Consider the following 22352-nt stretch of genomic DNA (forward strand, 5'->3'; position numbering starts at 1 on the left):
AGTGGACGTTTGTGCAGAAATAACTGCTGCAGCTCCTCCAGACCAACAGAGGTTTCCCGTGTCTTGTGAAGTGACGGGGCTCCGCAGAGAGAAATGTTATCGTCTCCGACCAAAACTCCGGCGTCTCCCCTGTTCCCTCCGGCCGCGGTCGGGAGGCTGAGGCAGGAAAAGCCAACACTATGATCAGCATTGATTCATGGAGAGACCTTGGTCTGGTCAGCTAACATTACTGCCAAGCAGCTGAAATATAGAGTGATATTGTGCTTTTAGCTGACGCGTCGCCTCAAGCTGACTTTCGTTGACTTAAAGGCCACAGGTGTCGCTGTTAACAAGCATTTCTGATTCTTACAAACAGTCCCTTTAAGTTGTAGCTAAAACAGAGAGGAAGCAGCAGAAAAAATCATTACACTAAGAGGCAAAGAAAGAAATATGAGACTACGTTCAAGTGTTGACTTTAAATCGCTGTCAGTTTCAAACCATTCATCAAAGTAAACTTTACACAAACTCAGTAAGCATATTCAATCCTTTTTATCATCTTATTCATTATCAATATCAGCTTTTATATCATAACTTAAACAGATACCAGTACTTCTACTTTAAAGTCACCGAAATACAATAATGTATTTATACTGTATGTGTTTACTCAAAGTGGCAGACACATTGAACTTTTGGCAAAAACTGAGCACCAGCAGAAAACCTTATATGATTGAATATTTATTTTGATTTTGATATTTGATCATATATTTGGACTGTGAGAGAAACCTGAGCACCAGGGGGAAAACTCCATGATTGATTGTATTTGATTGATTTAAGTAGAGTGTCAACTCACTTGACACTGTAAATATATTACCAATTAGTTCATATGCTTCGAGTGTCAATTCACCTTAAACACTCTAAACATATGAACAATTAGTTAATATATCAGGGAGGAGACCTGAGCACCAGGGCTTCAATCAAATACAATCAGTGTCCAAATAATTTGCATATCTTTTGATATCGTGGGAGGAAACAGGGAAAACCCACGCAGACACAGGGAGAATATGCAAACTCCACACAACTGGACAGGTGGAGGTGTCTCTGTGAGGCTGCAGTGCTAATCACTAATCACTGAGCCACTGTGCCGCCCTGAAATTGAAGGGTGGAGGTGGGATGGAGGGAAGGTGGACAGAAGGAGGAGGGATGAAAAGAGAGGAGGTGAGGTGGATGGAGGAGAGAGGGTGGAGAGGTGAGGGCGGGGAGGAAGAGGGAGCTACTGGTGTCAACACCAAGCAGCCTTCTACACCCGACTGTCCCCGTCACGTCTCTCTTTCATCTCCGCTTTCTCCCTCTTCTCTTTCTTTTCCTTTCATCTCCTTGTTGTGCATTTTGCTTTTCAACTCCTCCAGTTGTGTCCGTCTATCCTCTGTTTCCCTCCTGCTAAAGAAGAAACCCCACTTCTTCTTGTTCAGTTTGAGACAGAGATCCTCCAGGACCCTGTTCTCATCCTGCAACTGGCTGAACTCCGTCTCCCGACGTTGTTGTTGTTGGGCCAGGTCGTTGTTCTTGTCCTCCACGACTTTTAATTCCATCTCCCGGCGTTGATGTTTTCCGGCCAGGTCGTTGTTCTCATCCTGCAGTTTGTCGAAATCCGTCTCCCGGCGTAGATGTTTTCCTGCCAGGTCCTTGTTCTCATCCCGCAGCTTGTTGACTTCCGTCTCCAACTCTTGGTTCTTGGCCAGCTCCTTTTGGAACCTTGATTCCAAAACCTCCATGTCCAAAGTGAATTTGTCCACCAGTTTTATCTTCTCAATCTCCACCTGATTGAGTTTACTGGCCATCACTTTTATATGGGTCTCCCAAGCCTGTTCTTTGGCTGCCAGAGCTTCATATTTCTCTTTCCAAGCTGTGGTATCCTCCTGGTGGATCTGCTCTTGGCTCTCAAATGTCTCCTGGTTGTTTAGGTCTAAGACTTGTTTCTGTGTCTCACACCATTCAAGCAGCTTCTCGTAGTCCTGGTTCAGGAGCTGGAAGGATTCATTCTTGAGTTGAAGAGCTTCCTTGAGTCGGGAGATTTCTGCCGCCTGCTGTGAGATGATCCCAAGGTCCTGTTGATGAGGTCCAGGTTGGCCCTGAGGGTCATGTTGACGAGGTCCAGGTTGGCCCTGAGGGTCATGTTGATGAAGTCCAGGTTGGCCCTGAGGGTCATGTTGATTAGGTCCAGGTTGGCCCTGAGGGTCATGTTGACGAGGTCCTTGCTGGCCCTGAGGGTAATGCTGACAAGGTCCTCGTTGGCCCTGAGGGTCCTGTTGTTGCCCTCGTTGTCCCTGAGGGTAATGTTGGTGAGGCCCTTGTTGGCCCTGAGGGTAATGTTGGTGAGGTCCTTGTTGGCCTTGAGGGTAATGTTGGTGAGGTCCTTGTTGGCCTTGAGGGTTATGGCGACAAGGTCCAGGTTGGCCCTGAGGGCCATGCTGACGATGTCCTCGTTGGCCCTGAGGGTACTGTTGGCAAGGTCCTCGTTGGCCCTGAGGGTAATGTTGGCGAGGTCCTCGTTGGTCCTGAGGGGCCTGTTGGCGAGGTCCTCGTTGGCCCTGAGGGTGCTGTTGACGAGGTCCTTGTTGGTCCTGACGGGCCTGTTGGCGAGGTCCTCGTTGGCCCTCAGGGTTCTGCCAATGAGGTCCTTGTTCGCCCTGAGGACCACCAACAAGTCCCTCATTTTCTAGCTTTTGTTTTTTCTCCTTTGCATCCAGCCATTCAAGCCACTGCTTTGCATCTGGATGATCCATCCTGTAGCAGACTAGAGATGTACAAGGCAGACTGTAGATAATGAGAGAGAAAAAACAATGAATAACAATATATATAACAGAATAAAATAGATAATGAAATTGGTAAATTAAATAATATGGTGGTTGTGGTAATCAGATTATGGTACTGTGTACATAGTGACCTCTGACTTTCAGGCAAATTATATTTAACATATTTTTGACATTTCTTAAAGGTCACATATTATACTCCATTTAAACTAGTTATTATAGGTCTCAGACACCTCCAAACCATGTCTCTGAAGTTTTTTTTTCAAAAAAACAATCAGATCATGCATTCCAGCATGTCTCTATAACCTCTGTTTCAGCCCATTTCCAAAAGTGCTGATTTCTGTGTCTGTAGCCTCTGTCTCCTCCCACTCTGCTCTGATTGGTCAGCGTTTTCTGTCAATCAAACGTCCTCAACAACACAGCGTCACCCTCCCCGCCCCCCTCGCGGCCTGAGAGCAGGGAGAGAGAGGAGCTAGAATAGAGCTTATAAACCACTTTAAAGTTTATAAACCAGAAACTTCACCCAGCGCACGTTACCGGAGGAATCTGATCAGAAATCGGCGACACATGATGAACATCTGCGGTCCAGATTCCAGGTTTTCCTGACGGTTTCTCTCAGGTAAATAATGCTGTTTATATCTCTGTTGGTTAGCTCAGTGTTTACCTCATGCATCAACTCTGTAAACCGTAAACATACACTCTGTTTTACGTCTGTCTTTACAGATCCATCTGTGAGAAATGACCGACAGAATCATCCCAGAGGAGAGCAGACAGCTGAGAGCAGATGGCTCTGTTTACATGGAGATACAGAGCTAACCCGTTAGCATGTAGCTAACCCGTTAGCATGTAGCTACATGCTAACGGGTTAGCTACATGCTACCGCTAAGACACGGTGTGTAAACACAGCGACCATCAGGGTGGAAAATAGAAGATGTGAAACAGTAGTCAGTTCATTATTTCTGCTAAAAAATAAATGTATGGAAGATCAGAGTAATGGTATATTATTTACAGTAGTAGCTGTCTCTGTGTTACCATGACTACAGACCACCGGAGCTTAGCTTACCATAGTTTACCAGAGCTGAAGACTTTCTCCTTTACCATGTTAACATAACTGCAGGTGAGATGATTACAAATGCTGTGAATAATTAATATTGTCATCTGTCTACTCAAATAAAGTTTGACTGTGAAACAGAAATGTGTTGTGTTGCTTACAAGTCACTATTTACTACCTGTAGTCTTCTACATGCATGACATCAAATATATATAATATATAAATATCATCTGTTTAAACAGTGTAATTACATAAAGCCTTTGTGAAAGAACATGTTATATTTAGATGATGGGAGTACATGAAGCCTGTTCTGCTGGTTCTTGCAGACTAACTGTAGGAGCTACTTTGCTCAAGTTCGGTTGAGGAGGAGAGACAGTGACGCGCTGTGGGGCGGGGTCAGCTACTGAAGGTTCTGCTCTGGTTCGACCAGGAAACCCTTACATGGCTTGCATTCTCTAATGACGTCAGAATACAAGGAAAAAAGCGAATTTTTTTTCTGCACCCATTTCCGGACAAACGGAGGAGGAGAAAAAGAGAGAGGATGGTCTTTTATGATACTATGGTGGCCTGTAGACACACTGGGGACAGATATTGATGTTTAAAAGACATGGAAAAGTGCATTTTGCATAATAGGTGACCTTTAAATAAACAATAAGTTCTCAATGTAATGTGTGTAAATGCGTACATAGATATTATTGGCTGAAAATGATTGTGATGATTACACGCACACTAGCACACACACTCAGATTGAGAGACAGTTACAAAACTCTACACACACATTTGCAAATAGTTTTGCTCCAATAACGGCCTCGTACCGATCTTCATGAATAAAATCTCTCGTGTTCACATGGAACACACTGCTATATACTGCTTATACTCAAATATAGAAACACAATGATTACTGTAATTATATACTTACACTAGTCCTTTAGACAAGTTAGGTCAACAGAGGTTGTAGATCAGACTGTAGTCTATTAAAGACTATGGTCTGTTGTAGATCAGACTGTAGTGGTTTAAAGACTATGGTCTGTTGTAGCTCACACTGACGTTTAGGTCTCTCTTGGACCGGGACTGTAATCGTACTGAAGATTCTGTTAAATGCAGTTTCTAACCAGGCTTCTGACATTAAAGCCAATGTGATGTCATAAAGCCAGTTCCTGAACCGTGACATCGCCATGTGATGACATCACAAAGCACTTGCACCGCTGTCAAGGGGTGAACTGCGTCCATAGCAACGGTCTGTTATTCCCTTAAAACAGACCGTTGCTATGGATGCAGAAATTTACCTATCAGAATGGAGTATTGTGTAAGGTAGTTGTGGGAATGCTGATTCAGCATTCCCAGTATTGTTCTTCAAATCTTTAATGATTTAAATAATAATTTTCTACTGATTCTACTACTACTACTACTACAGCTGCTGCTCCTTCTGCTACTACTAATACTACGATTACTACTACTATTGCTACTACTACTACTACTACTACAGCTGCTGCTCCTTCTGCTACCACTACTACTACTACTAATACTACAATTACTACTACTATTGCTACTACTACTACTACTAATACTACGATTACTACTACTATTGCTACTACTACTACTACTACTACAGCTGCTGCTCCTTCTGCTACTACTACTACTACAATTACTACTACTATTGCTACTACTACTACTACAGCTGCTGCTCCTTCTGCTACTACTAATACTACGATTACTACTACTACTACTACTACTACAGCTGCTGCTCCTTCTGCTACTACTACTACTACTATTACTACTACTGCTTTTGCTACTAATACTACTAATACTGCCACTACCACTACTACTATTACTGCTACTACTACTACCAGTGATGTTACTGCTACCACTACTGCTACTATTACTACTGCTCCTGCTGCTGTTCCTACTGCCTCTTCTACTACTACTACTACTACTACTACTACTATTACTACAACTCCTACTGCTACTTTCCACCCAAATACCACTTTCTGTGTAACAACTTATAGAATTTAAAGGTTTACTCAGTGAAAATACTATTTCTGTCCAAGCACTTATAGTTTTAAAGGTTTATTTCACCCAAATACTACTCTCTCTCTCTCTGTCTCTCTTTGTGTTTAGCAATGCAGTTGGCTTCACTTCTCAGACCTGGAGGTAGCCGCCTGATTCTAACATGCTGACATTTAGCAGGTAATGCCTATCATGTTCACTATTTAAGTTTAGTTAGCATAGTAACATTTGATAATTAGCATTAAACAAAAAGCCAAGCTGAGACTGATGGGAATGTCTTTCATCGTGCAGGCATGTGGTGATAATCACAGAGATATTGGACAAATCAACATTTTGACCTGACTCCCCTAACAAATGTTAAGGGATCACAAAATGTATTACAATTCATCCTCCGGGCACCATGGATGACTACGACATATTTTATAGCACTTCCTCCAATAGATGTCGAAATATTTCACTCAGAACCACAAATGTCAACTTGATGGTGGATCTACAGAAGAAAGGTCAGGGGATCACCAAAGTCATCGGATTCATGTCTGGGGACCATGAATGTTTGTATAAAGTTTCATGGCGATACATTCAATAGTTAATAATAGAGATATATCAGTGGTGGACTGACCGAAAAGGGCTTCCTGTTAAATTCAATCTATTTTTAATCACAATAAATATAAGTAATATCGTTTGTCATTGGAATCTCCAATCAACACCACCTCCCATTTTGACCTTTTCAAAATTTGGATCAATGAAAACAGGTTGATGGAAGGTTCAGCGCTTGCAGTAAGAAATGTCCGCACATTTCCTTTTATCTTGTACCCACTTGAATTTCCCTTGAATCAAGGCCCCAGTTAGAGAGCAAGTCCCATCTTGGCTTCTTCTTGAACATGTCAAGTGCTCACTTGTGGTCTTTCTTAACCTCTGTGTCCCACAATGCATCTTGTTAGGTAAGTGGGTCACTGGAACCCAGATGTTTGGACCCTCCGTGTGTCTAACAGATGTTTGGACCCTCCCTTTGTCACACAGATGTTTGGACCCTCCGTGTGTCTAACACATGGTTGGACCCTCCGTGTTTCTAACAGTCTTCGGTGCAGTATTGACATAATAAATCCTGTTCATTAAGATAAGAATGAAGTGGATTATATTACTTTAAAAGTTGACACTGTCACGACTGGGGGTCCAGTGTACAGTGCATGAAAAGAATAACTAAATACAATTTATCACAGTTTAGACTTGAAAAAAACCCATTTATTTTCACTACATTTTAAATAAGTTATTATAATTTAAATAAAAAATACAAACTAACTAGAAAATGTACACATAAATAAGAAACAGGTACAGTATCTTTATCAAGAATCATAAAATGATTTTAAATGTTTCGGTCTCTGAATCCCAAAAAATATAGAAGCTTTATTACTGTTTGTATGTGCCAATAATAAGCAGTGCTGATGTTAAGGCAGCTGCTGATGTGGACCAGGAGGCACCGTCTACCTCTTGACTAATATTATTATATATTATATATACTATATTATTATACTGGCTGTCAATAGGAAGCCCGCCACCTGAACTCATTCTAATGCTGAAACATTGATTGTTGCTCATCTTGTCTTTGGCTTCAATACACAATTATCAACATTAGCTTTCACACCGACGTCGGTCCTCTGGGTGAGGGGGGCTGTTATGAGGGGTCAGGAGTGGGGAGCACCACTCCCTGTCTTTGGAGGTGTCTCAGGATGTCCAGGATGGAGTCCAGCTCCAGACGGAAAGCCCCCAACTCTCTGGCCTTGTCCTGAGCCAGACGCTTCCAGCTCTCCTGCTCTGACTGTTGATCAGCCTCTAACGTCTGCCACGAGCCACCGATCACCTGCAGGGAGAGGGATGGGGAGTTACTCTGTCACTATGTTCTCCACTGTCTTCAAATGTGTTGGCTGGTAGTAGGGATGTCACGACAACCGATACTTCGGTATCCAAGTCGATGCCAACATTCTAAAAACGTGACGGTACTCGTTTTCTACAGTACCGAAGGTACCGTACGATGCCTGCAGGGTCCGAAATTAACCCCCGCCAAGCGCCAAATACGCCTGCTTCTGTCCTCTGCTCACACAACAGCGCCATGCAGCAGCGAGATCCAGAGATGCAGAGATCCTTTATGTTCGAGAAGATGATTCACTCGTGGGGAAAAAAACTGAACTGAACAAACTGAATCTTTTGTTGCTTATTGCTAAATCTCTGAAAAGTGGTGTTTTTTTTATTGAACTCTGGACTCTGTATTTCCGGTGAATGTTATTGGGACTTGCATTTGATTATCTTACACTTAACTCCCCAGATCCACTTAGTTTGAACCAATCCAACAGCATCCAATCAGGTTTCAGGAGAAAACCATGAAGAACTAACGTTCTGTTACTGAGCGCCAGTTGGATCCAGTTACTCTGCTGTTAAAATCACGTTACATCTAGCTTGTTTAGGACTCGACATCTGAGTTGGGACTTGAGTCACAGACTTGAGACTTACTTGTGATTTGTAAAACAATGACTTGGTTCCACCTCTGGTAGCCTATAGCCAGTGAAATGTCACCATGTCAGTGAATTTAAACTACTGCTTGTAATCTGAGGATAGATATAGACACATGTACACATTACATGGGATTTATTAGTTTTTTACCGTGGTATCGAATTTGGTATCGAGAATCATGGAAATTCACTGGTATTGTATCGACTACTGGATTTCTAGTATTGTGACATCCCTAGCTGGTAGGGGAGAAAATCATGAGCCACCTCACGATACACTGTCCATCTCTGATACCGATATCTGTGTCACCAATGATGCATCAACATATCTGTTGGGTCGTTTCCAATAGAGGAACTTTAGCTGAGCTTTTGTTTCCACTGTGCTCTCAGCTGGTCTAGAGCCGGTCTTGTGTACTCTCTTTTTGCTCCATTCTGCTGAAATCCTAGTGTGCTTCTATTCATTTAATGAGTTACGTATAAGAGTCACCACAGCTGCAGGTTACTGGTCCCTAAGTTCCTTTAGCAGAAAGAGTACAGCAGCTCCAAAATGACCTAAAAACCATCTCAAACATGATTTTTCATGAAGCAGCAAGCGATCGCAGGGTTAAACAGTAAAGGACGGTGGTTAACCTGCTGCAGCTCTTTCTCTCTGTGTTGGTGTCTGAGCTCCATGTTGAGGATCTTCCTCTCCAGGCTACACAGGAGTTTCCCCCCTGGGCTCTGAGCTTCTTTAGCTTCCTTCAGCTCCTTCAGCAGTCTGGTCAGCTGAACACAAAGCAGCGACTTCATGTTAACATGATGAGGAACAAATACTAAACACAAAAATACAACCTTTATTTTGGTTAAATGAAATGCCATAATCCAGTACAGAAACAGATACCCATTTATCTTGGAATATATATATATATATATAGTCAAGTCAAGTCATATATACTGTATATTAGGGCAGTCAAAGTTAACGATTTTTAGGTTGTAGAAACTAGAATGAAACTAGAAAACCTAAATGGTAAAATGGTACATGGACTAACAGTTATATACTGTAGCTCCTTTCTAGTCTTCTGAACACTCAAAGCTCTTTACACTGATGTCATCATTCACCCATTCACACACCGATGTCATCATTCACCCATTCACACACCGATGTCATCATTCACCCATTCACACACCGATGTCATCATTCACCCATTCACACACCGATGTCATCATTCACCCATTCACACACCGATGTCATCATTCACCCATTCACACACCGATGTCATCATTCACCCATTCACACACACATTGTGTGCAGTGTTTAAGACATGCTGTATGTGAAGCTGAGGCTGATTATTGTGTCACTGTGACAATGCTAACTGAACTATTTGGAGGTCTTGTGGCAGGTATCGAGGGTTTGGTCACCACTGGGGTGAAGGTAGGATGCATTTATATTTGCTTCTTATAAAATCACTAACACAAAAATGTATCACAAATATGGCTGTTAATCAATTAAAATATTTAATTGCGATTAATTGCAAATTAATTGCACATTTTTTATCTGTTCTAAATGTACCTTAAAGGGAGATTTGTAAAGTATTTAATACTCTTATCAACATGGGAGTGGACAAATATGCTGCTTTATGCAAATGTATATATATTATTGTCAATCAATGAACAACACAAATCAATGACAGATATTGTCCAGAAACCCTCACAGGTACTGCATTTAGCATAAAACAATATGCTCAAATCATAACATGTCAAACTGCAGCCCAACAGGCAACAACAGCTGTCAGTGTGTCAGTGTGCTGACTTGACTATGACTTGCCCCAAACTGCATGTGATTATCATAAAGTGGGCATGTCTGTAAAGGGGAGACTCGTGGGTACCCATAGAACCCATTTACATTCACTGATCTGGAGGTCAGAGGTCAAGGGACCCCTTTGAACATGGCCATGCTAGTTTTTCCTCACCAAAATTTAGTGTAACTTTGGAGCGTTATTTGAACTTCCCGACGCTATGACATGGTTGGTACCGATGGATTCATCAGGTTTTCTAGTTTCATATGATACCAGTATCTTCACTCTAGCTTTATAACTGAGACGCTACAACCTAAAAATCACAAGTTGTGTTAATGAGTTAAAGAAATTAGTGGCGTTAAAACTAATTTACATTAACGCATTATTATGGCGTTAACTTTCACAGCCCTAGTCACAAACTAGAAGAAAAATCCAGAAGACAAACAATAAGTCAAATAGTCTTTATGACCAATGAAATGTTTCTTGTATTAAAAGGACTAAGACAACCATCACCTGCTTCTGCAGAGCGTCCTCTCGGGTCCTGGATATTGCCAGTGCATCTTTAGCTCCGTGCACGTCTTTCAGCTGCTCTTGTAAATGTTTCACCGTTATCTGCAAGAAAATGTGAAGCTTAAAGCTACAGTGAGACTGTTTAGTTAGTGTGCCAGTACCTCCTGAGTGTTGAGCTTATTGGCCAGTTCAGCAACCTTTGAGGACGAGTGTTCCAGGGCATGGGTGGCACACAGCTGGTCCAACACCCTGAGGTGCTCTGCTTTCATGGAGGACAGCCGCTCTGCAGAGTTCTCCTTTAGCCTAACAGAACACATTCAATTCAGCTATCTGATCACATCCATGCTAATGTGTTCACACTGACACACAGACCTGCACAGCTCCTCCTTGGCTTGTAAAGCATCAGCTTTGAATGCGTCCCTCTCTTGCTCAGGCTGCCGCTCCAGCAGCTCCAGACGCTGCTTCAGAGCCTCGTTCTCCTGCACGACCTCTGAGATATGACTGCCTGTCAAAAAGAAGCCACAATAAGAAAATGCAGTATTCAAATGCTTGCTAATGCCTTCAGGTATGGCATGGCCTATCTGAGGCTCCCTCACACATAGTATTAAACACATAGCAGACATTGGGACAGTGATGCAAACTAACCTTTCCCTTTATATTACCATGCTCAACCTCTACTGGAATTTACTCACAAGTCATGGATATGATTGGTCATAAAAGTCATATCCATTTCACATCCTATTCACCAAGTAATGGGACATGGACCTACAGTTATATACTGTAGCTCCTTTCTAGTCTTCTGACCACTCAAAGCTCTTTACACTGCATGTCAGCATTCACCCATTCATACACTGATGTCAGCATTCACCTATTCACACACACACACTGATGTCAGCATTCACACACCCATTCACACACTGATGTCAGCATTCCTCTATTCACACACACACACATTCACACACTGATGTCAGAATTCACCTATTCTCACACACACACACACACACACACACACACACACATTCACACACACACACACACACACACACACACACACACACACACATTCATACACTGATGTCAGCATTCACCCATTCACACACTGATGTCAACATTCACCCATTCACACACTGCATGTCAGCATTCACCCATTCACACACTGATGTCAGCATTAACCTATTCACACACACACACACACACACACACATTCATACACTAATGTCAACATTCACCCATTCACACACATTCACACACACACATTCATACACTGATGTCAACATTCACCCATTCACACACTGATGTCATCATTCACCCATTCACACACACATTCACACTGATGTCATCATTCAACCATTCACACACATTCACACACTGATGTCATCATTCACACACACATTCATACACTGATGTCATCATTCACCCATTCACACACTGATGTCATCATTCACCCATTTACACACACATTCATACACTGATGTCATCATTCACCCATTCACACACATTCATACACTGATGAGCCAACCTGCCCATCAGGATGTGATCTAAATACTCATTCACACCCCGATGGCTCAGCCTTCAGGAGCAGTTTGGGGTTCAGTCTTGCTTAAGGACACTTAGACATGTGGACTGGAGGAGCCGGGGATCAAACCGCCGACCCCCTTATTGGTGGATGACCCGCTCTACCCCTGAGCCACAGCCGACCCCGGCGCTGCTGTATGTTGCTGTGTTATTCCAAGGACAGGTCTTGAAACATGACTCTCATGAACATATGTACACTGAAAAAGTTGTGGGTCATTGTAATTGTTCCTCCTGTCCATACTGGCCGCCAACAGATCCTCTCCTCATGGTTCCAATGGAAGAGATGAGGAATACAATCTACAGTCCTAAGGCGTCCTGGAATTCAGCTTCAAATAGAATTATTAGGCTTCAACAGTCTGAGTTAGACAAATCAAGTAAGTATCTTGTCAAACCTGCAGTAGACAGTATATATTTGGCATCATTGGGCAAAAATCCCATGATAACCTTTCAGCATATTGTAATTCAAGTGTTCTGAGAGAAAACTAGACTTCTGCTCCTCTTCATGGCTCTGAAAGTCCGCGAGCCAGGCGGTTGCCTCTGATCTGCTGTATGGAGGGTGACTAACCCTCCTTTTAGACTGTGGAGCGGGCAAGCTTCAATGATGTGTTCCATTGTTGTGTGTGCTCTCCACAAGCACACACAATTGACCAATCACAGGTCCTTTCAGAGAGAGAGAACGTTCCTATTGGCTGTGCTCCAGCTGGTGGGCGGTGCTTAGTATTTCCTCAACTGATCTCAACATGGCTGCCGGGTCACAGACTTTCTCATTTTACAGCTAAACCGTGCACTACAAGATGATTCTGAGAACATGTGAGGAGAGAAATAGACATTAACGTGACAGAATATTGATTCATATTTGATCAGCGCTGCCTAGTTTGACCATCAGAGTTGGTGAGTGATTGACAGCTGCTCAGAGATGGCAGCTGGACGGCAGACTCCAGCTCAGCTCTTACTGCTTGTTTTCCTCCGGGCATATGCCGTTAGGAGCACCGGAGGACACAGAGGAACATCATTTTTTCAGATTACCTGTCTCATGTACTACTGTCATGTGATATAGTGATCCACTGCAACTCAGCAAGAGTTTGTGGAAACACAAAGAGGCACTGTTGTGATAGAAAGACTATTTGACTAAATCAGACTGCTGAAGCCTCATGTCATATAACCTTAGAATGTATTTTTAAAAGGGCTGTCAATCGATTCAAATATCAACATGGGAGTGGACAGATATGCCGCTCTATGTAGGCTTGTCATGGTAGTCGGTGTTACCGTTGTTACACGGTGGTCGGGCTCACACCGATTACATTACGTACCCACCGCCCCAACTGTCGTTTGGCTTTTTTTTACAGAAGGAGCAGCGATCACCGGCTGGACCGGAGAGGCCAGACACACTGTCATCTACAATAAAGGTCAAAGTCAGCGCGCTACAGATACTGACCGTCATCTTTTCTTGTCAAATGTGTCAAAAGTGTTACCGATTACAGCGGTGTAATGTTGTCACGAGTTTATTATCCGGTGGGAAAATGTCCTCACCGTCACATCCTACTTTATGCAAATGTAGGTATATATTTATTAATGTAAATCAATTAACAACACAACACAATGACAGATATTGTCCAGAAACCCTCACAGGTACTACATTTAGCATAAAACAATATGCTCCAATCGTAACATGGCAAACTGCAGCCCAACAGGCAACAACAGCTGTCAGTGTGTCAGTGTGCTGACTTGACTATGACTTGCCCCAAACTGCATGTGATTATCATAAAGTAGGCATGTCTGTAAAGGGGAGACTCGTGGGTACCCATAGAACCCATTTACATTCACTGATCTGGAGGTCAGAGGTCAAGGGACCCCTTTGAAAATAAACATGAGTTTTTCCTCGCCAACATTTAGTGTAAGTTTGGAGCGTTATTTGTACTTCCCGACGCTATGACATGGTTGGTACCGATGGATTCATCAGGTTTTCTAGTTTCATATGATACCAGTATATTCACTCTAGCTTTATAACTGAGACGCTACAATTTAAAAATCACAAGTTGCGTTAAAGAAATGAACAGATTAGCGTTAACGTGTTATTATGGCGTTAACATTGACAGCCCTCATTATCACACAGAACAGGGACGACAGATATTGTCCCCCAGTGAAGTCACTGTAGGAAGGATTTCTTCATGGCCAGTGTGGACAGCTACAGTATATTTGTCAATTTTCAATGAATATTTGGGCATGAGAGTATTGTTTTAAGATGGACTCAAATAATGTGAACCTATCCTTCAAGTAAAGCAGTGCTTCTACAGAACTCCAGTCACCTGAATACTGCTAGGTTGGTTTGAGGGTATACAGTATGTTGCCGCTCACCCTCCTGCTGCAGCTCTTCAAATAGAACAAGAAGCATTTCTGATCTGTTTTTTAATCACATGAAACTGTAGTCAACGCACAAGACAGACATCACTGGTTGGTTTCACAACTAGGGTTGCAAAATTACGGGAATATTCGAGGTGGAAACTTCTAATGGGCATTAACAGGATTTTATGGAAATTTATGGGAATAAAATGGAAATGTAGGGGTTATTGGCTCAGGCTGTATTCACCATGTCATATGCAGATAGAAAGAAATATTTGACCATATCATAAGCAGACATAAACCATTAATCTGCCAAATACAATGTGAAATGTGGTAAGTCGATGTGTCCTTGAGCAAGACACTTAAACCCAAATTGTGTGTGTCATTGTGTGAGTGAGTATTTAGATTAGATCCTGATGGGCAAAGTTGGCACCATAGCAGCCTCTGTCATCAGTGTATGAGTGTGTGTGTGTGTGAATGGGTGAATACTGACATGTAGTGTAAAGAGCTTTGAGTGGTCGGAAGACTAGAAAAGTGCTATATAAATACAAGTCCATTTACCATTTACCATTTACCAAAGGTAATTTGATTAATTAATCAGGATTAATCAAAATTCCTCAATTAGCATTAGCAAACTCAATCAAGCTACATCCTACATGGTCACAGTAGCTAGCAAAAACTAGCAGAAGGTGTTAACAAGTTATAAACTGTGTACTTTGCTTAAGGCTTATATCTGCTGGTTAACTAAAATAGAACATATTCACTCCAGTAATATAATCCAGACTTTTAGTCCTTTAGCTCACACAGTGCACGAGACAGAAGGCACTGTGCATGCAGAGGGTTGTTATTTACGGAATTCCTATTTAATGGGATGCTACCAAATGATCTGTATGTGATGGAAGAGTGCTGCTTAATGCAGTGCAGGTTACTATTCAATTAACGGGACAGTTTGTAAGAATCAGAAATGCTTGTTAACAGCAACACCTGTGGCCGTTAAGTCAACGGAAGTCAGCGTCCTGTTGCTCGCGCTTGCTCGCTCTACATAGACATGAAGGAGCATCGCTCAAAACAGTGAGGCGACACACGTCAGCTAAAAGCACAATATCACTCTATATTCCAGCTGCTTGGCAGTAATGTTAGCTGACCAGACGAAGGTCTCTCCATGAATCAATGCTGATCCTAGTGTTGGCTCTTCCTGCTTCAGCCTCCCGACCGCGGCCGGAGGGAACAGGGGAGACACCGGAGTTTTGGTCGGAGACGATAACGTTTCTCTCTGCGGAGCCCCGTCACTTCACAAGACACGGGAAACCTCTGTTGGTCTGGAGGAGCTGCAGCAGTTATTTCTGCACAAACGTCCACTGAACATTCACTAGATATTCTCAGAGCTAAACTAACTCTTCTGCAGTGTGGAGTGTGCGCACATGCACGTTAGGTGGAGCGAGCTGAGTGAAGGCAAGCAGGCAGGCAGAGGAGCAGAGGAGCAGAGTACAGCAGAGACTCCGGCCCTGGAGACCAAAGCTACGGTCTCCCCCGCGTCCTCCGACATTGTTTTGCAAGACGGGCTTCACTAGATACAACTTAGGTGCTTTGGTGCTTCCGTGTAGTTTGTGTTGGAGTCTTGTCTGAACGGTGTAGCCACAAGTGAGCTCCCATATGCGAGCGCGCATAGAACACTGACACGGGTGATTTATACGTGTAAGAAGTTAGAAACAGTCCCTTTAAATAGGCATACTTAATATAACCACAACTTTCCATAAGACCTAGTATCGATTTGTATGTGTATTTTTCACCCAAATAAGTTGACTATTAAAAAGGTAAGATTTGTTTTTATTGAAGTTTGTATTGAAAATTCCAAAACTCCCGAGCTTAACTTCCCTTGGAAATTTTCCAGAAGTTTACTGGAAATTTTCTGACAACCTCTCACAACCAGGGTTGTAGTACTCCCGTCTGGTCTTGATGCATTTTCTTGTATTATCTTGGACTTGTCCTGGCCTCATGCGTGTTTGGACTCTTATCAGTCACTCTCGCCTTTTAAAAAGTTTGGACACAAAAAAATGGCAAAAATCCTGCTCTCAACTATCAAAAAGTGACATGCAGAGCTCTTCCCACTCTCTTTTTCTAACACTATTTAGTCAACTATCCCACAAAAACTTAATTGTAGAATTTTTGGAAAATGGCGAATCAAAGAAAAAGTGGACCCTGACTGAAAACCGCAGTCCACGTTGCATATTTAAGTTTAAGTTTTAAGTTTTAGAAGCTAACGAACCATTCTGCTGAAAGCAGTATGGTAATACAGGGATCTGATGCTTAGGAGACATATTGTATAGAAAGAGGGTAATGTCCTTTCCTTTGATTATTTGATATAAACCTGTAATTTGGCAAATACAAATATCTGGAAATACCTCGAGCTCAGCCAGAGATTATGGCTGTACCGAATGTACAGCTTCTATTCTATTGAGCTATTCTGAAATGAAGCTTCTAATGTCTGTCGTCATATTTAATGACGTCATCACCTCAAAAAAAAAAAAAAATCATGGAACAAAATCCTCAAATTGAATAAAGTGATTCAGATTAAATGAGTTAAAATGAATTCAATCAACTTTCTTTAATGAATAGAACTCGTCAGTGCCTCCCTTTGTGTGCGGCTAGCGGGAGAGAAAACAGTTTTTTGACCGCAGTGAAAATGTTGTTTTTGGAAGGCTAAATGCCGACAAGTACGGACTGAAGCAAAATATTTTGTTATATAAAAACATGTAGTGAATTTTGGAAATGATTACATCTCTTTTTTCAATAAATTTGGACTTTAAAACGCCCTGGAGTTACTGGAAACATCTGGACCACACCAATCGGAAACAATCCTACACAGCCACCACTGGGATGTGATTCTACAGAGAGTATAATACTACATAATAACATTAGTGTAGCCTAATCTTTATCTGCAACTGGGCAGAAATACCAGGTTTAAACAGAATTAATACATCTGCAAAAAAAAGGCTATGCAGCATTCAAATGTTGATTTTTGAATTTGAATGTCAATGTTTATGAATGAAGCTTCGAACTAATCGGTACAGCTCTAGCAAATATTAGAGATATTAGTAGTTATTAGTATTATTATGTAAGGAAAGACATGCAACATGATCACAATTTAGATGCATCTGCATTGCTTGGCATTTGGTTTGCATTTATATCTATTTTGGGCATTTTCATGCCTTTATTGAAAGGAAAGTGGATAGTCTAGAAAGGGGGAGAGAGAGAGAGGGGGGGGCGTCATTCGGAAATGGCCGCAGGTCAAATTCAAGCCCGGGCCGCCGCGGTTAAGACTCAGCCGTGTTATATGGGCGCCCGCTCTACCAACTGAGCTATTGGGGCGCCCGGTTTGATTTTAAGATTGAGTAAAGGACAGTTTAGCACAGTCGAAGCTATTTTGTTAATCTGGTTTTCTTTTTGGAAATCAGGGCATACACAACATATTTTAATATTCATCTCAGCATGCAGAGAAGACAACGTCCACATCCATACCTGTAAAGACAGTGGGCTGGTAGGTCTTCTCATAATGAGCAGCTGGAAACAGTTCTTCCCCTCCTCCAGCAGCAGAACAGAGTGTTTTGGCTGGGCCTGGTTGTCGTTTTGTCTCTGTAGAACGTGTTTCTGGTCGGGGGTTGGGGACAGACAGCATGTTCTTCCGCTCCTTCTGCAGTCTCTCCACGGTGCGACACAGCTCCTGATTGGTCCGTGACTTGGAGGCAAGGTCTTCTTTCAGCCGCTCTATTCGGGCGCCAAACGCTGCCTCGGCTTGACGCTGGTGTCGGCCTGGACTCGGTTGGGCCTGTAAAGACAAGAAAGACCTTTCATTGATACATCTCCACAGGCCACCTGGAGCTAACACTGAGGCTAAAGCTAATGTTAATAACCTGGGTAACATTAGCACTTGTGCTAACTTTGTGTTTGAGCTGCTGCTGGAGAGACTCAATCTGGTCCTGGAGGGTTTTTGCTTTCTCCTGATGGCTTTCCTTCACACGCTGCAGCTCTTCCTCCAGTGTTCCAACCTGTGACATCCATGGCTCGGTCCCAGCTGCTGAGTTTGCTGCTTCCAGCTGCTGTTTCTGTTCCAGCTGCTGCTCCAGCTCTGAGATCTGCTGCTCATAGCGGAGCTAAACGATGCACACAGACACACATGTTGAAATTTCATGTTTTCATAAACAATTTGTAAAAGCATATTGTTTTACATCACATTATGATACAGTTAACCTTTTCCACTCCCCCCCTCTTTCATAGACCCGTTTTAATCTTTTTTAGGGGGGTACAGGGGGTCTTTAGGGGGAGACAGCAGGTCAGCAGTAGATGTCACATAGAAGTAGTGAGTAGTAGATTAATTTGAGATGCAGCTCAGCACTGTGTCAAGTTGTTCTAGTCATAAATCAAAAATAAATAATAATTGATCAATTAATTAATAATTAAAATAAATAGTGAAAGTGTACAAGGGCTAAGAACATTAGGATATAAGTATATAAAGGCCACCCCCATGCTCTATTATGTCTCATATATTGCTGCAATTTTTGGGTTGATACCATTTGATACAGATTTGGTGCTAAATTTATATTTTTTTTACCACTGGAGAACTGATAAAAATGATCAATAATCCCTCCAAAATACCACATTAAGACACCAAGACCTTGAGGAACACCATAGAAAAAGCCATGCTGTGATTTGGGATCAAAAACTTTTGACATTTGGAGATTTCTGCAAGAATTGCATTTTTCAATGATTGGATGGTGAGCACTGTTGTGTAAACTGCTCAGAAACCCCCTTATTGTCAATCTAGCTAGGAAAGCCATCCATCCTCTGAATGCTCTAGGTCTCTAGTCTGATCCATCCATCCTCTGAATGCTCTAGGTCTCTAGTTTGATCCATCCATCCTCTGAATGCTCTAGGTCTTTAGTCTGATCCATCCATCCTCTGAATGCTCTCGGTCTTTAGTTTGATCCATCCATCCTCTGAATGCTCTAGGTCTCTAGTCTGATCCATCCATCCTCTGAATGCTCTCGGTCTCTAGTTTACATCCATCCATTCTCCGAATGCTCTAGCTCTCTAGTTTGATCCATCCATCCTCTGAATGCTCTAGGTCTCTAGTCTGATCCATACATCCTCTGAATGCTCTAGGTCTCTAGTCTGATCCATCCATCCTGTTTTATAGTCATAACCAGTTTATGTAACTCCAAGACTGTTTAGGGACCCCAGTATGCAGAAATATTCAAATACACCACAACAATTTCTGAAACTGGTCCAGTATTGAAGGCGAACACTGTAGACAGCTGTGAGGGCAGTGAGCAGCATCAACGTAACATTACGTCCACTAAAAGTGCTTATTTTAGCCACTGGCAGGCTCAGATTGTTATTAGAAGTGTCTGACAACAGCATGGAAAGGACCCTACAGATAAATAAAAACCTCTTCACTGACCTTCCTCTTGATCCGGTCTGTTGGTTATTGTGTCCAGGTCCCTCTCAAGGAGAAGTCTGGTGAAATCTGAATATCTGTATACTCTGGCTCAGATAAATACCAATTCAAAGAGCTCATCCACATTGTGGAAATCATCTAAATATTCAGCCATGACATTGAAAATCTTTAAGATAACACTAAGCTACTCTTTCCGTCCTCCAACACAACAAACACTCACGTTTCCACCGTGGATGTGTTCCACTATTCCACCGTTGTCTTCCAGCAACACGCCACCTCTCCAGATTTCACAACGAGACTTCTCCTCGAGCGAAACTCCTTCCATGATGTCAGAGACGTAAAATAACAATCAGAGCCCGTCATGGTAAAAACCAGCACTTTTAGTGGACGTAGATGATGCTGCCAGCTTTCCCCAATAGGATTACATTGCAGCCTGTGAGCAGCTTTGTCATCGTGGAATTCTCTTTTAGCTCTGGTTTTGGTCTCTACCAACTCATGAATGCTCCACTATGTTCACCAGCTAGTCTCTAATTGTCTTTCTGCTGCTGAGCAGGTAGTGAACAGTGGTTTTAAAGCTGTTTCTCTGAAAACAGCTGCCTGCTGCGGCTGAAAAGAACACTATGAGAGCGGTGAGAGTGAACCACAACAGTAGAGATGAACACTGAGCTGACTCTCTCTATAAAGCTCTGTAAAGCAGAGAGGAGCTGTAGATTCAGCTGGTTATTCTCTGGAGGTTCATCACTATGAGCGACCCGTCACATTGTTTCCACATCGTCATTTCATACACTGTTACTATACAAATATTGATTATAGCTGCTTTAAGGATTGTACACACACAAACGCACGCACAATTTAAAATAAAATAAAAAAAATGTTTTTTTAATTTTTTCCATTGGGTTTTGGATTATTGCAGGAAATAATCTCTGTGGCAAACATACGTTTATAATACTGACACGTTTTTTTAAGCAAGACAATCTCCACATACGAACACAACTTTAGGATTTTGAAGCGTAAATGCGATCCCCAGAAGTAAAAAGCTAACGTTAGGCTATAAACGAACTACACCACTGTCACATGACTTCACGTCACCACCACTAAGCTAAAGGCGGACTAGTGTCTGGTGTGATGTTGTTTAATAGTCTACTTTTAGAAATATTTATTGACATATTTTATGTAAGGGATAATGTAGCGGGTCATTGTTGTGAAAGAAACGACGAAAGATCAGCATCGCTCTGAAAGGGATTCTTTCACAACAATGATCCTCTAGCTGTACATTATCCCGCTTATTACACAGCTACTTACTGTATAAATCAATTTTTTTGACACAAAGCAACAGTCTGCTATACATAGCAACGGTCTGTTATACATAGCAACGACGGTCTGTTATACATAGCAACGGTCTGTTATACATAGCAACGGTCTGTTATACATAGTAACGGTCTGTTATAAATAGTTATACATAGCAACAGTCTGTTATACATAGTTATACATAGCAACGGTCTGCTATACATAGCAACTGTCTGCTATACATAGCAACGGTCTGTTGTAAATAGCAACGGTCTGCTATACATAGCAACGGTCTGCTATACATAAAACCAGTCTGTTATACATAGCAACGGTCTGCTATACATAGCAACGGTCTGCTATACATAACAACAGTCTGTTATACATAGCAACGGTCTGTTATACATAGCAACAGTCTGTTATACATAGCAACGGTCTGTTATACATAACAACGGTCTGTTATACATAGCAACAGTCTGTTATACATAGCAACGGTCTGTTATACATAGCAACGGTCTGTTATACAGAAATTACAGACCGCAGATGCCGTGATAGACCAATCAGAATTGAATAGTCAATACTGTATATATTGTTGCTATTTTTAATATTTCCCCTTGTTTATATTGTTCCTATTTTTATATTTCTTTCTATTTAAATTGTTCACATTTTGTTTCACTTTTGTTTTGCACTGTGTTGTATCTTGCTTTTTGTCTTTACTGATGCTTCTTGTTTTTTGCACTATCCCCTTTGCTGCTGTACACTGCAAAAGTTCCCTCTGTGGGACTAATAAAGGAATATCTTATCTTATCTTATCTTAACACAGCCGTGTAATAAATTGTAGAACAAAACGATAAAATCCCTTCAGCTTGTGTTAACCACAGACCTTATTTCAGACATCTAACTAAAAACCCATTGAATTCCAGACGAGAGAACAGGAAGTGCTAAAAATGTTGACTCATTTCTGTGATTTCGGAGTCGTTCCTGCAGCGCTCTATAACTTCTCTGAGCACACGTGGTTAATCATGTGATCAGAGCTACTCTTTACTCTTATTTCCACACTGTGCT

At 42.0% G+C, this 22352-nt stretch overlaps 2 protein-coding genes across 11 annotated transcripts in view; both read right to left on the bottom strand.

The window, feature by feature from the left end:
* Positions 1-702: 702 nt before the first annotated feature.
* On the bottom strand, positions 703-4846 carry LOC141778287 (uncharacterized). 2 transcript variants are annotated; one of them, XM_074652462.1, is made up of 2 exons: positions 4760-4846; positions 703-2793 (listed from the first exon to the last, which is right to left on the bottom strand). In XM_074652462.1, the coding sequence occupies exon 2, from the start codon at positions 2760-2762 to the stop codon at positions 1296-1298; it is 1467 nt and encodes a 488-aa protein (XP_074508563.1). In that variant the 5' UTR covers positions 2763-2793; positions 4760-4846; the 3' UTR covers positions 703-1295. The 2 variants fall into 2 exon arrangements, with proteins under 2 accessions (XP_074508563.1, XP_074508564.1); XM_074652463.1 differs by having other exon boundaries at positions 703-2773; positions 4760-4837.
* Positions 4847-7067: 2221 nt separating this feature from the next.
* The window catches only part of cep162 (centrosomal protein 162), a 60636-nt gene continuing 45351 nt past the window's right edge, over positions 7068-22352 (bottom strand). For 5 of the 9 annotated variants that reach the window (XM_074654813.1, XM_074654814.1, XM_074654819.1 and 2 more), the window contains 7 exons: positions 18460-18699; positions 18068-18374; positions 11006-11138; positions 10795-10936; positions 10637-10735; positions 8979-9113; positions 7068-7705 (listed from right to left, as the gene is read on the bottom strand). In XM_074654813.1, the coding sequence (XP_074510914.1) occupies positions 7520-7705; positions 8979-9113; positions 10637-10735; positions 10795-10936; positions 11006-11138; positions 18068-18374; positions 18460-18699 (1242 nt within the window). In that variant the 3' untranslated portion in view covers positions 7068-7519. The remainder of the gene's footprint in view (positions 7706-8978; positions 9114-10636; positions 10736-10794; positions 10937-11005; positions 11139-18067; positions 18375-18459; positions 18700-22352) is intronic. The other 4 variants (XM_074654815.1, XM_074654816.1, XM_074654818.1 and 1 more) reach the window with 1 other exon arrangement.

This window comes from Sebastes fasciatus, chromosome 12 (assembly GCF_043250625.1).
Source record: "Sebastes fasciatus isolate fSebFas1 chromosome 12, fSebFas1.pri, whole genome shotgun sequence".
Classification (NCBI taxonomy): domain Eukaryota; kingdom Metazoa; phylum Chordata; class Actinopteri; order Perciformes; family Sebastidae; genus Sebastes; species Sebastes fasciatus.